The sequence below is a fragment of the Schistocerca cancellata genome, chromosome 1, assembly GCF_023864275.1.
Source record: "Schistocerca cancellata isolate TAMUIC-IGC-003103 chromosome 1, iqSchCanc2.1, whole genome shotgun sequence".
Classification (NCBI taxonomy): domain Eukaryota; kingdom Metazoa; phylum Arthropoda; class Insecta; order Orthoptera; family Acrididae; genus Schistocerca; species Schistocerca cancellata.
In genome coordinates this window covers 1161768682-1161789212 of record NC_064626.1, presented here as the reverse complement: position 1 = coordinate 1161789212, position 20531 = coordinate 1161768682, and the positions used below count along the sequence as shown (strand labels likewise).

General features: G+C 38.2%; 1 protein-coding gene across 3 annotated transcripts in view; it reads right to left on the bottom strand.

The window, feature by feature from the left end:
- The window catches only part of LOC126093593 (uncharacterized), a 111773-nt gene that overhangs the window by 38356 nt on the left and 52886 nt on the right, over nt 1–20531 (bottom strand). For all 3 annotated transcript variants that reach the window (XM_049908733.1, XM_049908732.1, XM_049908731.1), the window contains 3 exons: nt 16770–16884; nt 15941–16120; nt 3057–3184 (listed from right to left, as the gene is read on the bottom strand). In XM_049908733.1, coding sequence (XP_049764690.1) covers nt 3057–3184; nt 15941–16120; nt 16770–16884 — 423 coding nt within the window. The remainder of the gene's footprint in view (nt 1–3056; nt 3185–15940; nt 16121–16769; nt 16885–20531) is intronic.

Here is a 20531-nt window from a genome sequence, read left to right as displayed (position 1 = left end):
CTAGATTGTCGCACAGATGACAACATGGTAGATATCGAAATGGATGACAGAGGGATAGAGAAACAATTAAAATCGCTCAAAAGAGGGAAGGCCGCTGGACCTGATGGGATACAGTTCTATTTTACACAGAGTACGCGAAGGAACTTGCCCCCCTTCTTGCAGTGGTGTACCGTAGGTCTCTAGAAGAGCGTAGCGGTCCAAAGGATTGGAAAAAGGCACAGGTCATCCCGTTTTCAAGAAGGGATGTTGAACAGATGTGCGGAACTATAGACCTATATCTCGAACGTCGATCAGTTGTAGAATTTTGGAACACGTATTATGTTCGAGTATAATGACTTTTCTGGAGATTAGAAATCTACTCTGTAGGAATCAGCATGGGTTTCGAAAAAGACGGTCATGTGAAACCCAGCTCGCGCTATTCGTCCACGAGACTCAGAGGGCCATAGACACGGGTTCAAAGGTAGATGCCGTGTTTCTTGACTTCCGCAAGGCGTTCGATACAGTTCCCCACAGTCGTTTAATGAACAAAGTAAGAGCATATGGACTATCAGACCAATTGTGTGATTGGATTGAGGAGTTCCTAGATAACAGAATGCAGCATGTCACTCTCAATGGAGAGAAGTCTTCCGAAGTAAGAGTGATTTCAGGTGTGCCGTAGGGGAGTGTCATAGGATCGTTGCTATTCAAAATATACATAAATGACCTGGTGGATGACATCGGAAGTTCACTGAGGCTTTTTGCAGATGATGCTGTCGTGTATCGAGAGGTTGTAACAATGGAAAATTGTACTGAAATGCAGGAGGACCTGCAGCAAATTGACGCATGGCGCAGGGAATGGCAATTGAATCTCAATGTAGACAAGTGTAATGTGCTGCGAATACATAGAAAGATAGATCCCTTATCATTTAGCTACAAAATAGCAGGTCAGCAACTGGAACCTGTTAATTCATATGAAGTTGATCATCGGTAAAGCAGATGCCAGACTGAGATTCATTGGAAGAATCCTAAGGAAATGCAATCCGAAAACAAAGGAAGTAGGTTACAGTACGCTTGTTCGCCCACTGCTTGAATACTGCTCAGCAGTGTGGGATTCGTACCAGATAGGGCTGATAGAAGAGATAGAGAAGATCCAAAGGAGAGCAGCGCGCTTTGTTACAGGATCATTTAGTAATCGGGAAAGCGTTACGGAGATGATAGATAAACTCCAGTGGAAGACTCTGCAGGAGAGACGCTCCGTAGCTCGGTACGGGCTTTTGTTAAAGTTTCGAGAACATACCTGCACCGAAGAGTCAAGCAGTATATTGCTCCCTCCTACATATATCTCGCGAAGAGACCATGAGGATAAAATCAGAGAGATTAGAGCCCACACAGAAGCATACCAACAATCCTTCTTTCCACGAACAATACAAGACTGGAATAGAAGGGAGAACCGATAGAGGTACTCAGGGTACCCTCCGCCACACACCGTCAGGTGGCTTGCGGAGTATGGATGTAGATGTAGATGTGGATGTAGATGTAGAACCCCATTACTTGAGAACCATTCCTTAATTTAGGTCTTTTCAGAATTTCCTTTTTCTCCTACGTCCCCCTCCCAGCATTTATATTTGGCCCTAACAGCTCCTGAATTATAAGCTGATATATGAGATATGATCAGCAAGTAACGGAGGTTTTTGTTTTTCTCTAATAATCTTTACTTGTTCATCAACATCAACTCTGTCCCCTCTTCAAAGTAATCCCACTCAGATATAATACACTCATGCCAGTGCTTTTTCCAATCTTAGAAGCACTTTGAAACTCACCTTTCATCATGGTGTTCAGCTCCTCCAGCAATTCTGTTTTTATCTCATCAATGGTAGCCAAACGACATCCTTTCATGGTTCCCATCAGCCTCAGGAATAGAAAGAAGTTGCAGGGGGCCATTTCCAGAGAATACTGAGGCAATACAACAGTTTTTTTTTTTAACCAAAAAATCACGAACATGCATTCAGGTGTGAGTGCGAGGAATATAGGACTATCGTGATGAAATTTTCATGAGTTCTTTTGCCACAATTCTGGTCATTTTATTTTTTATTTTTTATGACTTTATGAAAATGGCGCATCACTTCCAGGTAGTATTTCTTATTGACCGTATGATCATAAGGCTGGAACACATGATGTAATATTCCGTTGTAATTGAAGAAAACAATGAAAAGAAGCTTTACATTTTTTTTTTTTTTTTGTGCATGTGGCTCTTCAGGCAGTTTCCATTGAAATGATTGGGCCTTGGTTTCAATGTTACACCCGTACACTCTCGTTTTCTCATGTGTTATAACCTTCTTTATAAGTTCTGGATTGTTGTCAACTTCATTCAGAAATTCCCAAGAGATGTCCATGCGACATTGTTTTTGGTCAAAGTTGAACAATTTCAGAACAAACTTTCCTGCTATACATTACATACTGAAAACACTTGAAAAAATTGCTTGGCATGAGCCAACGGATATACCAACACCATCAGCAGCCTCTCTGATGGTGACTGGGATTTTCCAGAATCATTTTCTTCACTACTTCCACATTTTCATCAGGAACTGATGTGCTAGGGCATCTACGGTGGTTGTCATCTTCAACGAGTTTTCGACTCTGATTCAAACATTCGTAAGACTCATAAACTCTTGTCTTACTAATAGTAAATTTGCCAAAAAGTCAGTCAACATTTTGAATGCAGTGCTGTACTTTATTCCATTTTTCAAGCAAAATTTAATGCAAATTCTTTGATCCATCTTTTTCGAAAGTAATACTTCACTGAGCATTCAAAAACACATAATTTTTCTGATTGTCAACAATAAACTAAATATTCAAAACAGCTGAAAATGCAAATGTACCATGTGCACCAACAATATAAAAAAATTGAAAATTGGATGTATACAAGCCTGTGAAATTAAAAAATTTCTTTTACTTTTTGATCATACCTCGCATATTCTGAAGATTAATAACTGCTTTAATGGTGCCACATCAATTTTATTGAAAGACCATGGTTCACTGAAAAGTGTACAAGACTATGCTATCAAATTACAACTCACCATCCATACGTGAGTATCACGTCACCATTAGTTATTTTGTCTAGAACAGCATTGCAAATTGCCTGGCCTGCCACATCTATCTGTTCTCTTATGTATGTGTCAACAGATTCATGTAACTTCTTCTTTGCCTGCAAAAAATGTAATCTTTGTAAATTTTAAGTACACATGCACGACTCCAATATTAGCAAAAACAACAAATTATTATATGTATACACTGACATAACCACACATATAAAATGTGGTCTGATGTTTCTCTTAAGCTACTCTAATCATTCTGTGACTAACTTTATGTGATTTATAATTACTTTGAATATATAAAATGATGTAGAAAACTTAGCGACAAAGTAACTTGCACATGACATCACTGCCAAGTGACACAGCTCGACGACACTTGGACCACACATAGAAAGAACTGTACAGTATAGTACAGAAGGTAACTAAAAGAAATAAACAATGAGATAAACAGAAATAACACTTTCATTAAAAGTCAATAATTGCACTGAAGTCAACATGATTTGTGATGGCACCATCAATGTTACAAAGGGTGGGACATGGTTCGTAATAGGGTATGCGATTGCAGTGGACAGCAATGTATGCTCTACAACGTGATTCCATGATGGCCACACGGTGGTAAGGAGTTGTTCTTCCCCCACCAGTTGGGCAGTTGTTGGTGCATATGGGCAAGCTGCATTACTTTGTCTTCCAAACGCATCATACGTGTGCTTGACGTGATTTAAGTCGGGGGCAATGGACAGACCAGTCCGTTCACTGCATGTCCCCTGGTTCCAGCTCCTTCACCTGTGCTGTTTGATGCAGTTGCACATTGTCATCCATAAAAATGGAGGCAGGGTCAAATGCACCCCTGGGAAAACACACATGGGAAAGGAGTACAATGTCACAATAATGTTGACCAGAGATTGTACTGCCTTCTTAGCTTTGGAGGTCAGTCTTCCCATGCAACATTGTGCCTTACCACACCAACACCTGTGCTACCAAAACAAACATGTTCGACAATGTTCTTGAGTGCATTACGTGTTCCCACCTCTCACTATATGAGCATATGTCCACAAGGACTACTCAGACTGAATCTGTTCTCACCTAAGAAGAGCATGTGATCCCACTCCTCTTTAGTTCAGTCTCTATGCTCTTAGCACCATCACTGATGTGCGAGTGTCAACAGAAAACAACATACCGGTAGTTGGGCAAACGGACCACCCCAAGCAGTTTCTGTGCCACTGTGGATTGTGTGCCTTTGATTCCTGTTCAATGTAGCTGCAACTGCACTCAATGTTTGATGTCCCTTCTTGCCTGTTGCCTTTGGACAGCAGTGCCTGTGGTTTGAAATGCGCCTCATGCACGTGAAGCAATGGTTTGACCAATCCCGATCTCTGGGGCTACACTTTTCACACTATGCCCATCTTCTGGTTTCCAAATGATTCTTTCCTATGTGAAAACATCCAAATGTTATCTTTCAGCTACACTGTAATGAAGATCACCACCAGTGCACCATAACTGTTCATTGATATTGACATATGCTGTATCTTCCCATTCTTTCCACTGCCTCATGTTGCGGGGGCCAGCCTCATTTGGTGCTACAGTCATACAACCTCATATCTTGTGACGTCCTACTTTCTGCACATGACTGGAAGACCTCTAGCAACACGCTCCCACACTTTTCCTTTATTTCCACCTAGTAGTTAGTATCTTATGTTACTTCATAAAGCTAATCCTTAAGTTTTGCAGAGCAGTGCAACTTCGTCCCTTAATGCCTGAATAAATCCCTACACAAAAGAAAGAAATAAAAAAATAAAAATATAGTTCTAGACATATCTGAAACAATCGGGAGATGTCAACATACGTTGCAAGTGTTGGTAGCTTTATATAGAATCTGCATCTACTGCTCCTGTGCTCAAAAACAGTTAATCTTCCATTTATTAGTGTCGCACAGGTATGATGCAAATTTGTGCCACTCAGCTTTAAGGGGTTAATGGAGTGGCTTGGTGGGATCAAAGGTCTGGTCTTTAATCTGTCCTAGGAGGTTTTCAGGTCAGTTACCACTTTTTCACTTCTGCCAACAATTCGTTACACTGTAGTAATGGTATAGCAATGTTCACATCCATTACGGACCCTCATACTTGATTGGCTATGTGTAGTATCACCATTTACTTTTCAACCATTAAATGACATTACTGATATTAACTGTTATCAAAGGGAACACGAAAATGATAATTCAAAGTGCTAAAGTTAGTGAGACAGTAAGTCGCACTGTTTTTAGTATGTCACACTGCCTAACAATAAAAGTAAAGCGGCAGAAGTCATGGACGGATTTCAACATAACTTTGTACACACACACACACACACACCATTGGCATGGCAGGTAGGTAGATTAGAGATGCAGTCTTCTAGGTAGAATGTTGTTCACGTTTAGTGTTGTTACCAAGCCTAGTACGGTACATAAGGGATGTGAACAGCTTCATATGTTGAGTGATCACTGTGAAGGAGACAGAGATGCCACATACTGATGTGAGAAAGCACAGTCTGCAGATCTGTGGGTCATTCAGATATGAGAGTGATCCAATGATGGAACACGTGGAAACATGAGGGCAGGCATAATTGTCACCAAGATTGCTACAACTATATTTGACCACCAAAACGGAGGATCACTGTATTCCACATTGAGCATATCATAACCCCTTCGCATCTGTACCTGCCATCAAAGAACAAATAATGGACTCCCTGCAGCATTCAGTATCTTCCTGCACCACTAGTCAGAGACTAGCAGCAACTAGACCAGGGAATTATTATCCAAGGTGTAGGCTGGCATCAACATCATAACACATTAATGGCTTGACCAGGAAGCATGGACTTCTGATGAATGGGGTTACATTGTTTAGTGATGAAACACAGTTCATAGGGTTGCCACAAGTTTCCCCGAATGATATTTCCCTGATTTCCAGACAAGTTTTGGCACTTTTCCCTGACAAATTTTGAGATCTCAAGGGTTAGTAAAGACATGAGTTGACAATCTGTCTTTTGCAGCTATGGTACAAGAAACAATGGTGCAAATGAGGAAATATTGAAAACAGACTTGCAAGCGGATAGCATTTCCTGAAATGAGCAAAACTCTTAAGTACTAACATCAACATCTTTTGTAATGAACTGTTTTTAGATGGAGATAGCAAGCCAAATGGTATGTGTGTTTCATTTTGGAGAACACATTTGGCGACAAAAATACGAATTTCCTTGGAGTCACAAGACAGATTTAGAATACCCTCACTGATTTTAGAAATCACCTCAGAAAAATGTAGGCCTCTTAAAAGAAGTGTATAAAGTGGGGAAGATGTGTGTAAACCAACACTGTAGGTGACCGCCCACAAAATTTTGGTTCTACCATGTTCATTATTGTCAGCTGTTTATATCTATTATTTTACAGGTATTGTGTGATTTTTCTTTCGAGAAATATATGAGTACATAGCGTACAACCGCCAGTGACTGACACAATTTTCTTCTTCTTATCGTCCATACTTTCTAACAAATTACTCTTGAAGTGCCAAAATGTACTAGGACAAATAAAATATCTATAAAACACCACACTGTACAATGTACTTGCAGCAAGACAGTCTCTGTGTTCTTATGCGTTACTTCTCACGTGACTATTGTGAAGCGATTTTTCAACAGGACAATGGTCGTCCACACATGACACGTGTTTCTATGGATTGTCTGCATGATATTGAGGTACTCTGATGGCCAGCAAGATACCTAGGTCTGTCCTTGATAGAACATGCGTGGACCAACTTGGACGTCAACTCTTTCCCAGAACCAGTATCTACGACATCAAGGACCAATTACTACAGGTGCCTTCAGGAGAGGACAGAATGGCTTCATGACACCCTGGCCAATTGAATCACTACATGCATCCAGGCCTGAGTGGTTGCAATGTCGTAACTGGTTAGTGGGCTCATACTGCTAAGTTCTCTGTAAATCTGACTCAATTTTGTAATCTCTGAAATAACATCACATAGCCCCTCAACTAGTGAGGATTCATTTCGTTCCCTCCTCTCTTTCTAGGTGCTTCACTTTTTCGCCAGGTAGTGTAGTACTGGCACACTGGGGTAAATCTGAAAGAACTCTGAATCATCAGATTGCTTTTGTGAACACTGAGAACCTCAAAGGCTGTGAAAGGGCAGGGGTAGTTGAGTAAACAGAATGTGTGTTTGAGATCAGGTACGGATGGGTACCCTCCATTGTAAGTGCATTACAGATCACTTACAGATGCTTATTTATGAAGTTCTAGGAGTGTCCTGATGGTGCACTGATTAGTCCAGAAGGGCGTGGGCGCGTGCGTGCCTCCGTACGTGTCAACTCATGCATTGTGTTGCGAATCAGGAATCAGCTGTGTTGTGGCGGTTATGGGACAAGCAACTTGATAAAATTTCAGAAATCATTCTAAGTGAAAGAGAGACCTATAATCAATGTGAGTAAATTTTACAAGTGGAGATACTTTTAGTTCAGTGTCATGTTAAAACAGTTGATGGTAGCATCAGTACGAGAACAACCATTGACGGGAGCCAGGAACAAGTGATTCAGGCATGCAGTCATACAATATCCGATCCATATGTCTGTGCTTTAGACAATGTTAGGTTCAGTAATAGTGACTGTACTGGGTAATTCTGAAAGAAAGAACAGATTTCAATTTTTTTATTACAGACAAACTACAAAAAATAGAAACACATCGTTCATGTTACTGGAAACAGGAAGGTTCGAAGTTCTGACACAGCTGCATTGTTGTTTGTAGCAACATGGCAACTACATCACAAGAGAGAGAATTTTGTGTGTTGGAATATGTATGAAGTCAATACATAGTTCAAGTGCAGCATGTATTCTGCCGTCAATTCAGCTAGAAGCCACATCTGCACAAGCAGATTTATGATTGGCACTCAAAATACTTGGAATGCTGGTTTCACATGCAAATGGAAGAATAGTGGCTGGACATGTATGTCATATGGATTGGAAGAGGTGGACAACAAGACCTTGTTCACTGTCTTTGTCCTCCCAGGTGGAGGTTGCCAGACATCACATCTTGCAATTTTTTTCTGTGAGGGTACATGAAAGACAAAGTCTTTGTCCCACCTAAGGCAGCTACTCTTCAAGAGCCAAGAAATCGAACTGTTGAAGCTGCTGATTTAATAAATAAGGACCTGTTGATTCACGTGTGGAATGAAAGGGATTACTATTTGGATGTTTCTTGAGGAATGCTTGGCACTTACGTCCATGCAAACATGAGACTCAATAAACCTTCCTCTATCCAGTGACAAGCACAATAAGATTCTATCTTTCATAGTGTGTCTGTAATAAACAACTGGAATCTGTTCTTCCTTTTTGTATCACCCTATATATGGGTAGCTTTAACCCCCACCATTCCTGGTTGTGCTAAAAAAGGGGGGGGGGGGGGAGAGTTCTGAAAGATGTGGAGAGATTGCTGTAAGTAAAGAGAAAGATGATGATATAATGATATGTAGTGACCAAAGCTGTGGTGTAGCAGTTGTTGATTTGACAATTATGCAAATGTAATTGCAAGTTGAGATGATACAACTATGATTTCAAACAAAAATGGGAAGAATTTCTGAATCACTTAACCATATAGCATATTTTGACAAAGGGAAAGACAGTTAATTGAAAAATAATGTTGAAGAAAACAACCTAAATTGGAAATAATAACCGAGGGATGATTATACAATCCACTCATGTAATACAGGATAGTGATGATTGATGTGCAAGAGATTACATTAAACAACGACTGGAAAAATGTTCATTTTTACTGCTACTGGATGTTCTCTTCCTTTCTTAAATATATATTGATTTCAGATTGATTTGTGTGTACTAAAGAAGAGTAGTGAGAGAAGGTTAAATGCATTCTGAGGATCACGACTTCACTATCATCAAAATAATCCTTATTTGTATTGATAGCCTTTAAGGAAAATAAGTGCTGAAAAACTACAAAGATGATCTATTATAAATTAGCAACTAGAAACTGGACATGAAGAAATGTACCAATTCCAACATACATTCATTCACTGAACAAATTTTTGAAGCTATGGTTTTCATTTACTACAAAAATGAGCAAGAACTACAGTTTTAGAAAATTCTATTGCAAAGAATGTGACAAGGGTGCTCTAGGTTGCCAAACTTATTTAAAGTCTACAGGGAGACCTTAAGAAACTGATAAAACAAGGCAGAAAACATTGTACCCTTCTTTTGCTGACAGTTAGGTTGTTGTAGCTGGAGATAAGAATGATGCAACCTACTTGCTGCAAAAGCAGAAGTAAAAATATGAAGAAAGGTGACTGACAGTCAAAATGCAGAAAATTGAACTGGCAAAATCATAGGATGTGATGTTTTCAGACACTGGGGAGTATTGTTGCCATCCAGTAGTAGACACAGAGTTGACATAAATAACAAAATACACGAAACCTAAGTGCAATAAGACAATTCACTTCTGTTTTGTGAATAGTAAAATAACAAAAAGGACCAAGAAATTCATCTATAAATTCATTGTTGATAGATCTGTTACATATGGTGTAGACAGCTGTAGCTGGTGTAGCTGAATAACAGGCAGGCGCAGAGAGAGAGAGAGAGAGAGAGAGAGAGAGAGAGAGAGAGAGAGAGAGAGAGAGAGATTAGCTTTTGGAGATGTACAACATCAAAGCATTCAGATGATCTACCATGTGAGGAATAATACACCAGCAAGATGTTAAGTGAAGCAACAGAAACTCAACAGCTATTGTGCTTGTCTATCTAGAAAGGATGGATTATGGCAGGTGATCAAAACGAGTTTGGACATGGACTCCATAAAGGAGAAGGAAGAGGGAATGCTCTCCAAGAGCATGGAAGGAAGGTGAACATCAGGCAATGATGACTGGAGACCTCCAGGAAGGAAACTTAGTAACTAGAAAGGTGTGGAAAATGGGAAGTGAGAAGTGATGACAGCAGTACATAACACTCGTGATTTGATGAAGAATAGCAAGCATTGTGCCAATACAGGAATTCTTACAATTAAATATATGCTAATAAAAGCAAATGAACATAATTAAGAAAAGGTGGGTTCTTTTTGTACTGATCAAATAGAAAGAAAGCCAGACACTCTTCTGAAAGCTAATTTTCATTATGGCAAAAAACAGTAGCACTTGAGTCATTCCCCACTCAACCATCTCCAAATGTAATGAAATTTGGTGTGGTGGTTCTATATGGTCTTGGATCCTTGTATACCAAATTTCAGTCCAGTATCTGCAGTGGGTGAATTTTTAGGGGCCTTTAAAGAGAGGCTACTCATCTTTGCAATCCATACAAAAGTGCAAATGGGCCAAGTTTGCTAGGCTTTTTTAGAAGTTCTAGAAAACATTTGTTCATTTTCTTTAATATACATAGACAACTTTTTATGCTGAATCACACCATAGCAAAAATTAGGGATTATTGCCACACCTAACTATAGATACAAGCCTCTAAAGTGGCTAAAAAATTTGTTGTGCTATTCTGAGAGCTGAGGTTTGACCAACTACTGCTACTTTTGATATGAACCAATCACACCAAAACTTCAGAGGGTTATTCCTACTTTGGATGTCTATGTATGGATCAAATTTCATTAACATTGGACTCCTAGGTGAAAAGATATGCATCTGCAAAGTTTGCCAAAATTGTCTGCATGTAAATTTTTGGGTATTTTTTGGGGGCAATATTTCAATTGTGTCTTGTTCAATCCTTTTTTTCTTGCCACAGCTGAAAAGAGCATGCTTTCAGCTTTCAAAGGTATATAGTTTAACTTTTGGATCTTGCATATTTATGAGTAATAATACATTTCAAAAGTTATTATTTTAGCACTTCGAGAAGATTGAAAAGTGAAATATTTCTCTCTTGAAGTCCCATAATTAATTTTTTTATTCCAGTATATAAATCAGTTTCAAACATTAACTAAACACATGCCATAAAAACACGTAAAATACTCAACACAGCAAAGCTGCAAAACAAAAATACTGAAGAGTCAGTTCCATTTTTGGTTAAACACTACTACAATTTTGTCAAGGGCAGATTGTGGATAACTGTATTGTCTTCCTAATGATGACACTGATGTTGCTTCTAAAGTCATGAAAATATGTTGCTCAGGAATCCAGCAGGTGTCTTTAACAGTTGGCCAATGATAGGAACAAGCAGAACTGTGCGGGTGCACAAAGTTCATGATGATATCTTGTTGTTCGTGTGAAATTTCACACACGTTTCTAACCCACTAAAAATTTTCATAGATACGTGCAACATATTGTCCTGGCTGTAAACTTGCAATTCAGATAGCTGGAATTTCTCCATGTGCATCGAAGGCATGAATTGTCAATGCTGTAGCATCATTGGAAACTCTGCTTGCTATGAGCTGATTACAATTAATTGCCTTAAACTGATGATTTTCTCTTGTTCGAGATATTGTATGTCCCATGGTGAACCTTGTTTCTTGATCAGGCTGAATTTTTTCAATATCTTCTTTTGGTACATTAAAAAAAACCGTTTGCCTGAAATATTACCATCGCAGAGTTTGAACAAATCTTATGGAGTCAATATTTGGTTCTCTAATGACCTCTACAGACTAGCACAGGCTGCAAGTCTTTTTGCTGTTCCTCCAGTGCCATCACAAGATGATTTAGCATGGCTCGTTCCAAAAAAATTCCATTTGGCAGTGATGCCAAAATCCTTTTCATGCAGACATAAATTGATGAAATTCTTATACTAAGCAGGTGAACAATCACTAAAGTAATAAATGTTCTTAATGTTTTCAATCTTTGTCATTAAATATGCTATTAACTTTATTTGAAACACATGAACAGCAATAGTATCATGATGGAGACAGATTGCTGATCATACAAATGCTAATACTCTGACATCCTTTGCCACCAAAATAGGCAACAAACTGATGTGGCCTAACTATTCTCCCAATGAAATCCTTGCACATCATCTTGAATAACTAATGAATAATTCTCAGCAAACTCCATCAATATAATTAATTCACTTTCTGTGAGATTTCTTTTTATTTGTATTTGTATAGTATTTATTTATTTATCCTGTGGATCACATATTGTACAAAGTACACATGATATATCTGCTTAAGGTATAAATGTTGTGTTTTCATACAAAGTGATGGCTTCTTAAACTGGTAATTTTCAAAATCAGTGCCTCCATGAAATCATCAACAGTTCTCTGACATGTCTCTAGTGTGTGTCTGTCAGTATGGGCCCATTTCTTGTATTCCATTGTTTCTTCAGAGTCATAGTTTTTAAAAGCATCTTCAAGAAAAGCCTCTAGTTGTATTTTTCCTGCACATTCTTCACAATGTTGCAGCATACAATCTTTTGATTCCAAACTGCATACAGTTTCTTACATCGAATTCTTGTAGTAATCTTAGATGGATGTTGCTGAAGCCAACATTAATTTGACATTTTGATGAATTGCACATACACTACTGAATGTGTGTACTGTAGTACACCATTTTGACCTGAGCTCACATTGAGAAGCTCAGCTGATTTACACCTTGCTTACAGTAAGCAATGAACATTTCTTTCGGGTTACAAAGAAGAAGGCTTTTCTGCTTGTGAATCTTTTCTCCATTTATTCTTACAGCAACACAATCCTTTTCATCAGGACATAAATGAGAAAACCGATGATGTTCAAAAACAATGAGAACTTTTGTTTTACTTCAACATTGAGCTTTCTCCCTTTTCAGTTTGCAGGTGTTGCCAAAATCCCATCTTCCATCTTCAGTTTCCTAGCATTCTTCACCATTTTAGTTGAAACAGGAAATTCTTTAGCCATATTTTCAATAGCCCAGTGATTTGGGACCAGGGTCTGAATTTGAACTTTACTGCAATTGCTTGAAGTCTGGAGTTTTATCTTAAGTTCTTCAATTAAGGTGTCCATATCTTTACATTTGTGGCACTCTTACATTTTTATTTGAGCAGTACCTACTTGGCTCACACCAGCAGCTGTGGCAATTACCTTAGTAACGCTGCCTTGGGCTTTCAGAACTTTGTGCTTTATTTATCTCACTGAATCATTTTACTAATCCGTTGAAGCTTTAATGGTGACTCCCCAAGTGATGATAATGAAATATTAGCAGCAAAGCAAGTAACAACAACATCCATGTCTTCAGTGGATGGTGCTTCTTGATTATCCTGGCGGTATGATTCTTTTTGGGCCACTTCAGGTCTACATTTGTTACAAATTTTCCGGCCAGACTTGGCCAATCAGGCATTGCAATGATTACTGGTGATAAAGCCTTCTTGATTACATGTTTTTCTTTACCAACCAGGTTGCACCAAGTCTTCTGCAGGAATTGAAATTTGCCATCAAGAAGGCATTATGGTATAACAAAGTGGGGCATCTTCAGTAAAATCAAGACCAGACTTATGTTGTAGAAGTTTCTTGTCCACTGGTGACCTTTTCTTAACTGATTTTAGGTGACTTTTTCCATAATACAATGGTGATGACTTTTCACAATCAGCTCCATCTGATCCACCAAAGTAGCAGGGTGCAAGAGTCTCTTAGTTCATTCGATACAATAGTTTACTAACTAATAACAAGCAGTTCTGAAAGCACGTGAATATCCTGCTTTGAAGCATAGCAGATTCAGACTTGTTTGTATATAAAATATACAAATTAATGTATCAAAATATATTGTTTTAGTGCATACCTTCAGCTATGACAATGATTATTCAAACTACCAAGACAGATTGTACAATGTCCAACACCGAAGATTACACTGCACAAAAGACACACTGTGAAAACTGCCAATATTGAAAGCAACAACTGAAAGTGGTGATTCAGCAATGTATCACTGCTGTGAGGATAGAGCCTTAAAAAACTGTTGCTGCTTTATAATGTCGATGGAAACTAAGTGACAATGCATATATGCACCCCCATGCATTGTAGGATTAAAATGATCTAAAGCGAGGTAGTGTTCCAATATGATCTTCTAGATTTTTTAATCTTAACAGAGTTTTCTGAGGATTTATTATATTTATATTCTATAACGTAAAACAATGTAAAAACACTTCTTATTAGCATAGTTACAGTCCCTAAACCACAGGCAAATCTTATACTATTAAAACTACAATTATACATTTTTTTAATTTAAAACTTCAAATTGTATTAATTTTTTGTATTTCTCGGTAATCAATTTTCCCTACTTTTGATAGGTAACCTTACTCATCAGTATGCGAGATCCAGAAAATACACACTATAGTTTTGAAAGCTTAAAGCATGCTCTTTCCAGCTGTGGCAAGCAAAAAGGATTGAACGAGACAAAGTTGAGATATTACCCCTCAAAAATAACCTAAAATTTAAATGTAGAAAATTTTTGTCAACTTTGCAAATGCGTATCTTTTCATCTAGGCATCCAATGTTAATTAAATTGTATCTACAAACAGACATCAGAGGTAGAAATAACCCTCTGAAGTTTTGGTGTGTTTGATTCATATGAAAAGTAGCAGTGATCAGTCAAACCTTGGCTCTCAGAATAGTGCAATGAATTTTTTTAGCCACTTTAGAGGCTTTTATCTGTATATAGGTATGGCTAAATCCCTAATTTTTGCCGTGGTGTGATTCAGCATAAAAAGGTGTCTGTGTACATTAAATTAAATGACTGAATTCTGCTAGAACATTTGCACCTTCGTATGTGATTTGAAAATGAGTAGCCTCTATTTAAAAGTCTCTAAAAATTCAACCACAGAATATATTGGACTGAAATTTGGTACATAACCATCAAAGACCACATAGAACCTTAACACGAAATTTAATCAGATTTGGAGGTGGCTGAGTGGGGACACCTTTTAATAATGGTCCCTTTGACATGGAATGACTCATCTGTCAAACTGCAGGTACACAAAAGTATGCACTTATGTATAAGCATCAATGATTGCACCAACATTTTCTACCTTTTGCTTATTGATGTGTCTCATGTGTGATTTCACTTTATCTTTTCTCATTTTTAAAAAATCTCATGTGCTAAAAAAGGTAAACTGCTAAATGTGCTACCTTTGAAAGAAAAACAATCTTATCACCATCTCTTGCCACAAATCTTTACAATACAGCTTTCTTGACACACAAGGGGTTAGAAGATGAGAGAGAAGGTATCTCAATCCTAACTCCGAAGCTAATCTTAATTTCAGTTATAACTTCCTTGTCATATTTTGTAAATGGTACTTAACACATGCATATTCCTTTCCAATTTACAGCACCTAGCAGCAGCACCATAAAATATTCATATTTTATTTCTCCATTTAAGGAGTCAAACATTAAAATATGCCACTCACTCAGGAAAAGAATGGTGAGCAACAGAGTCATTAGAGATGGTGTATATATTTGGATTGAAAATGATACCACTGTGACCTCTACAAAGAAACAATCCTGGAATTTGTCTTAATTGATTTATGGGAAACTATGGAAAACCTAAATCTAAATGGCCAGATGGGAAATGAATCCAGATCCTTCCAAATATTTGTCTCACAGTCACTTCTATCAGTTTCAATCAATCCAGCATATAATAATTATTTACAGTGTGTTATTTGTGAATATACTTCCTTACAATGCCAATACTTCCTTTTCTCTTCAATAATTCTTGTTTCGCTTTTTAGATGCAACACGCGTGTGAGTAAATTGTGTTCTGTAATAATGTTTCAATACAACAATATAACTTTCAAAATATAAAAAAGTTTATGTAAATTTCATGGGTTTTACATTATTTCAGAGGAAAATTTCGTTAGGTCAAGTAAAATGTATACTATCTGGAAAGCAGTGCCACATGAACACCAAATATACTTATCTGACTACTAAAGACTTGTAAGATAACTTACATCAGAGTCTGTCACATTGTTTGGCAACAATGTCAGCTGCCACTTCAAATGACGTAAAGCATTTGTTGCAGAAACTGGAAGAGGACGGCAGGCATGAAGATATGTTGTCAGCTGACGTAAGGAGCTCTCCAAACCGCGTGAGAACTCTTGTTGTGAGGGCGTGTGGAAGTCTTCAATCACCTGCACAGTTTTAAAATAATCATCACTCATCAATACCAAAACCTGATTAATGAAGTAATGTCTGCTAGAAGTTACATATTTTAGTTAAGATCTTCTATATAACAGCTCAACAATTTCAACATATTAAGTTACTATTACACAGTTTTAAGTAATACCGCAGCACATGCAATGATGCACAGAATAATGTTCCATAAAAATTACAGTCATGTTGCTAAATGCAATCTGTGAGACTATATACTATGACAGAAAATATATTGGGAGCAGAGGGGTGAAATTAGTTGAGGCAGACATCAGTTATGTGACTAAAGAACTCTGGAAAAGAAAGTATGATAATCATAACAGGTAGGTATGCTAAAGGTATTTAAATTTATTCTATTGTACTAAAATGTGCAGTTTAGCCTGAATTCCAATTGCATCGGACACAGAACAATGATAAAGTCTGAGATATGTAGGAAGAAATCAGCTTTCAATTATGTAACTATGATTAAATATAAACCTACTCTGGTCAAAATTAATTGAAAATTACAGGCTCCAAGAGCAAAGAAATAGTAAAGTCTCACTTTCTACTAGGGGTTTGGTTTTAAAAACGAAGTACATTTCCTCTCTACAAAAGTAATATCACATATTCAAAAATAAACCATATCTTTACCTGTTTAATAGCAAGTAATAATGCTACACAACGAGCATTTGATCCAGTCACAACCCTTGATTTATACTGTATTCCTAGCCGCACGATGGCTGGATGTAATGATGCTTCTGCTCCACTGAAAAGCAAATATATGTATGCTATAAACTCTACACACTGCAGACAAATACAAATACCTATATAAGTTTGAATGAGGCTGTGAGACACCCAATCTGCACAAAACAAAGAGGACAATAAGGAAAGGCATAGTGTGAAACATAAAACACACAAAATTAAACAAATTATAAAATTTTATCTCCAAATCGCGACCATACCCTACCCCCACATTCTCCCTCATGAACGCTTCCGCTTTTGTCTAGTGAGCTTGAGCCCATCCAATGACAGATCATTTCACAGAGGTGAGAAGAATACGTACTCTTCCTTGGGCAATCCAGTTCAAATGAAAATGTTTATTGGATTGAACAAGTGGGGAAAAAACGAAAGCACTCACACAACCCAATGTGTGACATGATACATGCTGAGCGATGCAAGACAGATAGGATGTGGTGTCATGAATGGACCTCATAAATAATACTGCGTGACCTCCCTGAGTAGCCTTACATCAGTGTGTGGTTTTGCTTGTGTGGATGAATACACATTCCTACACTCACTGGACCCACTTAGCGTTTTGATGTTCAAAATATCTGAAATACCCAGACATTGGGCACTGTGCCAATGGAAGCATTTCTGCAACTTGGTCATGTGAGGGCAAAGTTCCAAGAGTAGAAGAATTTACTGATAAGCTAGACCAGTTCAAGACTGAAGCCTTGGCTGTGTCACAAGTGGGAAAGACTGTCTCAGAGTGAAGCGAAAAAAACAAACATATTCCTCCTCTTCTACTTCTTCTTCTTCTTCTTCTTCTTCTTCTTCTTCTTCTTCTAAGACAGTTAGCAAGAGAATGAGAAAGGAGTTCACAGGAGACATGCGGGCAGGAAACAGAATCAGACCCATAGTACTGCTGTCTCGGTTTTAGCATGGTGGTTTTCCAACAAGGTCCTCTTGTTACATCACCTCACAACAGTAGAAGACATTCTAGCAGGCCCACTTTCAAAAACTGGGGAGGATGCAAGTCCATTGTTTAAAATAGCAATGTTGAATGTACAAGGTCAGGCATATAAAGAAACAGATTTGGAACAAGAATTAAGTAAAGCTAAAACTGATATTGCTGCCATCATTGAAATGAAAAAGAAATTACAGGGAACGATCAAATTTCAGAATTATTTGATGATCCATTGCGGAGTATCACAAGAACAAAGGGCTGCTGCTGGAATCTCAAGTGAGTGCAGAAAGCATAAAAGAACAGAATATATCTGCACACTTTTATAAATAAAATAATAAATAAATAAAATACTGTCACATCTTATAGTTCAGAGAGGGCGTATCTCCATATTGTCTTTACTGTATATGCACCAGAATCACAATAGGAGAAAGTATACTTGGAAAAGGTTGGGAGATACGAGAAGGTTTCTGTTAGATTACATCACGGTCTGCCAGATATTCTGAAATCAGATACTAGATTGTATGGCATACCCATGAACAGACACAGATTCAGATCACAATTTAGTAGTAATGAAGAGTAGGCTGATATTTAAGAGACTATTCAGGAAGAATCAATACACAAAGAAGTGGAATAAAAAAGTTCTAAGGAATGAAGAGATACGCTTGACCTTCTCTACGGCTACAGATACTGTGATAAGGAACAGCTCAGTAGCCATTTTAGTTGAAGAGAAATGGATACCTCTAGAAAGGCAATCACAGAAAAATGGCTCCGAGCACTATGGGACTCAACTGCCGTGGTCATCAGTCCCCTAGAACTTAGAACTGCTTAAACCTAACCAACCTAAGGACATCACACACACCCATGCCCGAGGCAGGACTCGAACCTGCGACCGTAGCGGTCACGCCTTTAACCGCACGGCCACACCGGCCGGCGGCAATCACAGAAATTGGAATGAAACCATGGGTAACAGAAGAAACACTTCAGTTGATCGATGACAGAAGGAAATACAAAAATGTTCAGGGAAATTCAGGAATACAGAAATATAAGTCGCTGTGGAATGAAATAAACAGGAAATGCAAGGAAGCTAAGATAAAAATGGCTGCATGAAAAATGTGAAGAAATTGAAATATGAATGATTGTCGGAAGGACTGACTCAGTATACAGGAAAGTCAAAACAACCTTTGGCGACATTAAAAGCAAGGAAGGCAACACTAAAAGTGCAACGGGGATCCACTGTTAAATGCAGAGGAAAGAGTGGACAGGTGGAAAGAGTACATTGAAGGCCTCTACGAGGGGGAAGATTTATCTGCTATGGTGGAAGAGACATGGGATCCAGTATTAGAATCAAAATTTAAGGGAACTTTGGAGGACTTAAGATCAAATAAGACAGAAGGGATAGATAATATTCCATCAGAATTTCTAAAAACACTGGGGAAAGTGGCAACGAAACGACTATTCATGTTGGTGTGTAGAATGTATGAGTCTGGCAACATACCATCTGATTTTAGGAAAAATATCATCGACACAATTCCAAAGACTGCAAGAGCTGACAAGTATGAAAATTATTGCACAATCAACTTAGCTCATGCACCCAAGTTGCTGACAAGAATAATATACAGACGAATGGAGAAGAAAATTGAGGATGTGTTGGATGACGATCAGTTTGGCTTCAGGAAAGGTAAAGGCACCAGAGAGGCAAGTCCGACGTTGCACTTTATAATGGAAGCAAGACTAAAGAAAAATCAAGACATGTTCACAAGCTTTGTCAACCTAGAGACAGCTTTTGACACTGTCAAATGGTGCAAGGTGTTGGAAATTCTGGGGAATATACGGGTAAGCAACAGAGAGAGATGGGTAATATACAACATGTACGAGAACCAAGAAGGAATAATGAGAGTGAAAGACCAAGAATGAAGTGTGCGGATTAAAATGGGTGTAAGACAGGGATGTAATCTTTCACTGCTATTGTTCAATCTGTGCATTGAAGAAACAATGATGGAAATTAAAGAAATGTTCCAGATTGGGATTAAAATTCAAGGTGAAAAAATGTCAATGATAAGCTTCTCTGATAACACTGCTATCCTCGGTGAAAGGAAATACAGGATTTGCTGAATAGAATAACCAGTCTAATGAGTACAGAATATGGACTGATAATAAATCGAAAAAAAGTAATGACAATTAGGAGAAATGAGAACAGCGAGAAGTTTAACACTAGGATTGGTGATAACAAAGTAGATGAAGTTAAGGATTTCTGCTATCTAGCTAGCAAAATAACTGTGACGGATGGAGCAAGGACGACATTAAATGTACACTAGCACTGGCAAAAACGCATTTCTGGCCAAGAGAAGTCTACTAGTATCAAATATAGGTCTTAATTTGAGGAAGAAACTTCTGAGAATGGAGTACAGCATTGTTTGGCAGTGAGACATAGCCTGTCGGAAAATGGGAACAGAAGAGAATCAAAACACTTGAGCTGGCTGATTTGGGGGAGGGGACCAAACAGCAAGGTCATCGGTCCCATGTGTTTAAGGAACCACCCCGGCATTTGCCTGAAGCAATTTAGGAAAACACGAATAACCTAAATCAGATGGACGGCCATGCGTTTGAACCATCGTCCTCCCGAAAGCACTTGAGATGTGGTACTACAGAAGAATATTGAAAATTAGGTGGCCTGGTAAGGTATGGAATGAGGAGGTTTTGCACAGAAATCGGAGAGGAAAGGCACA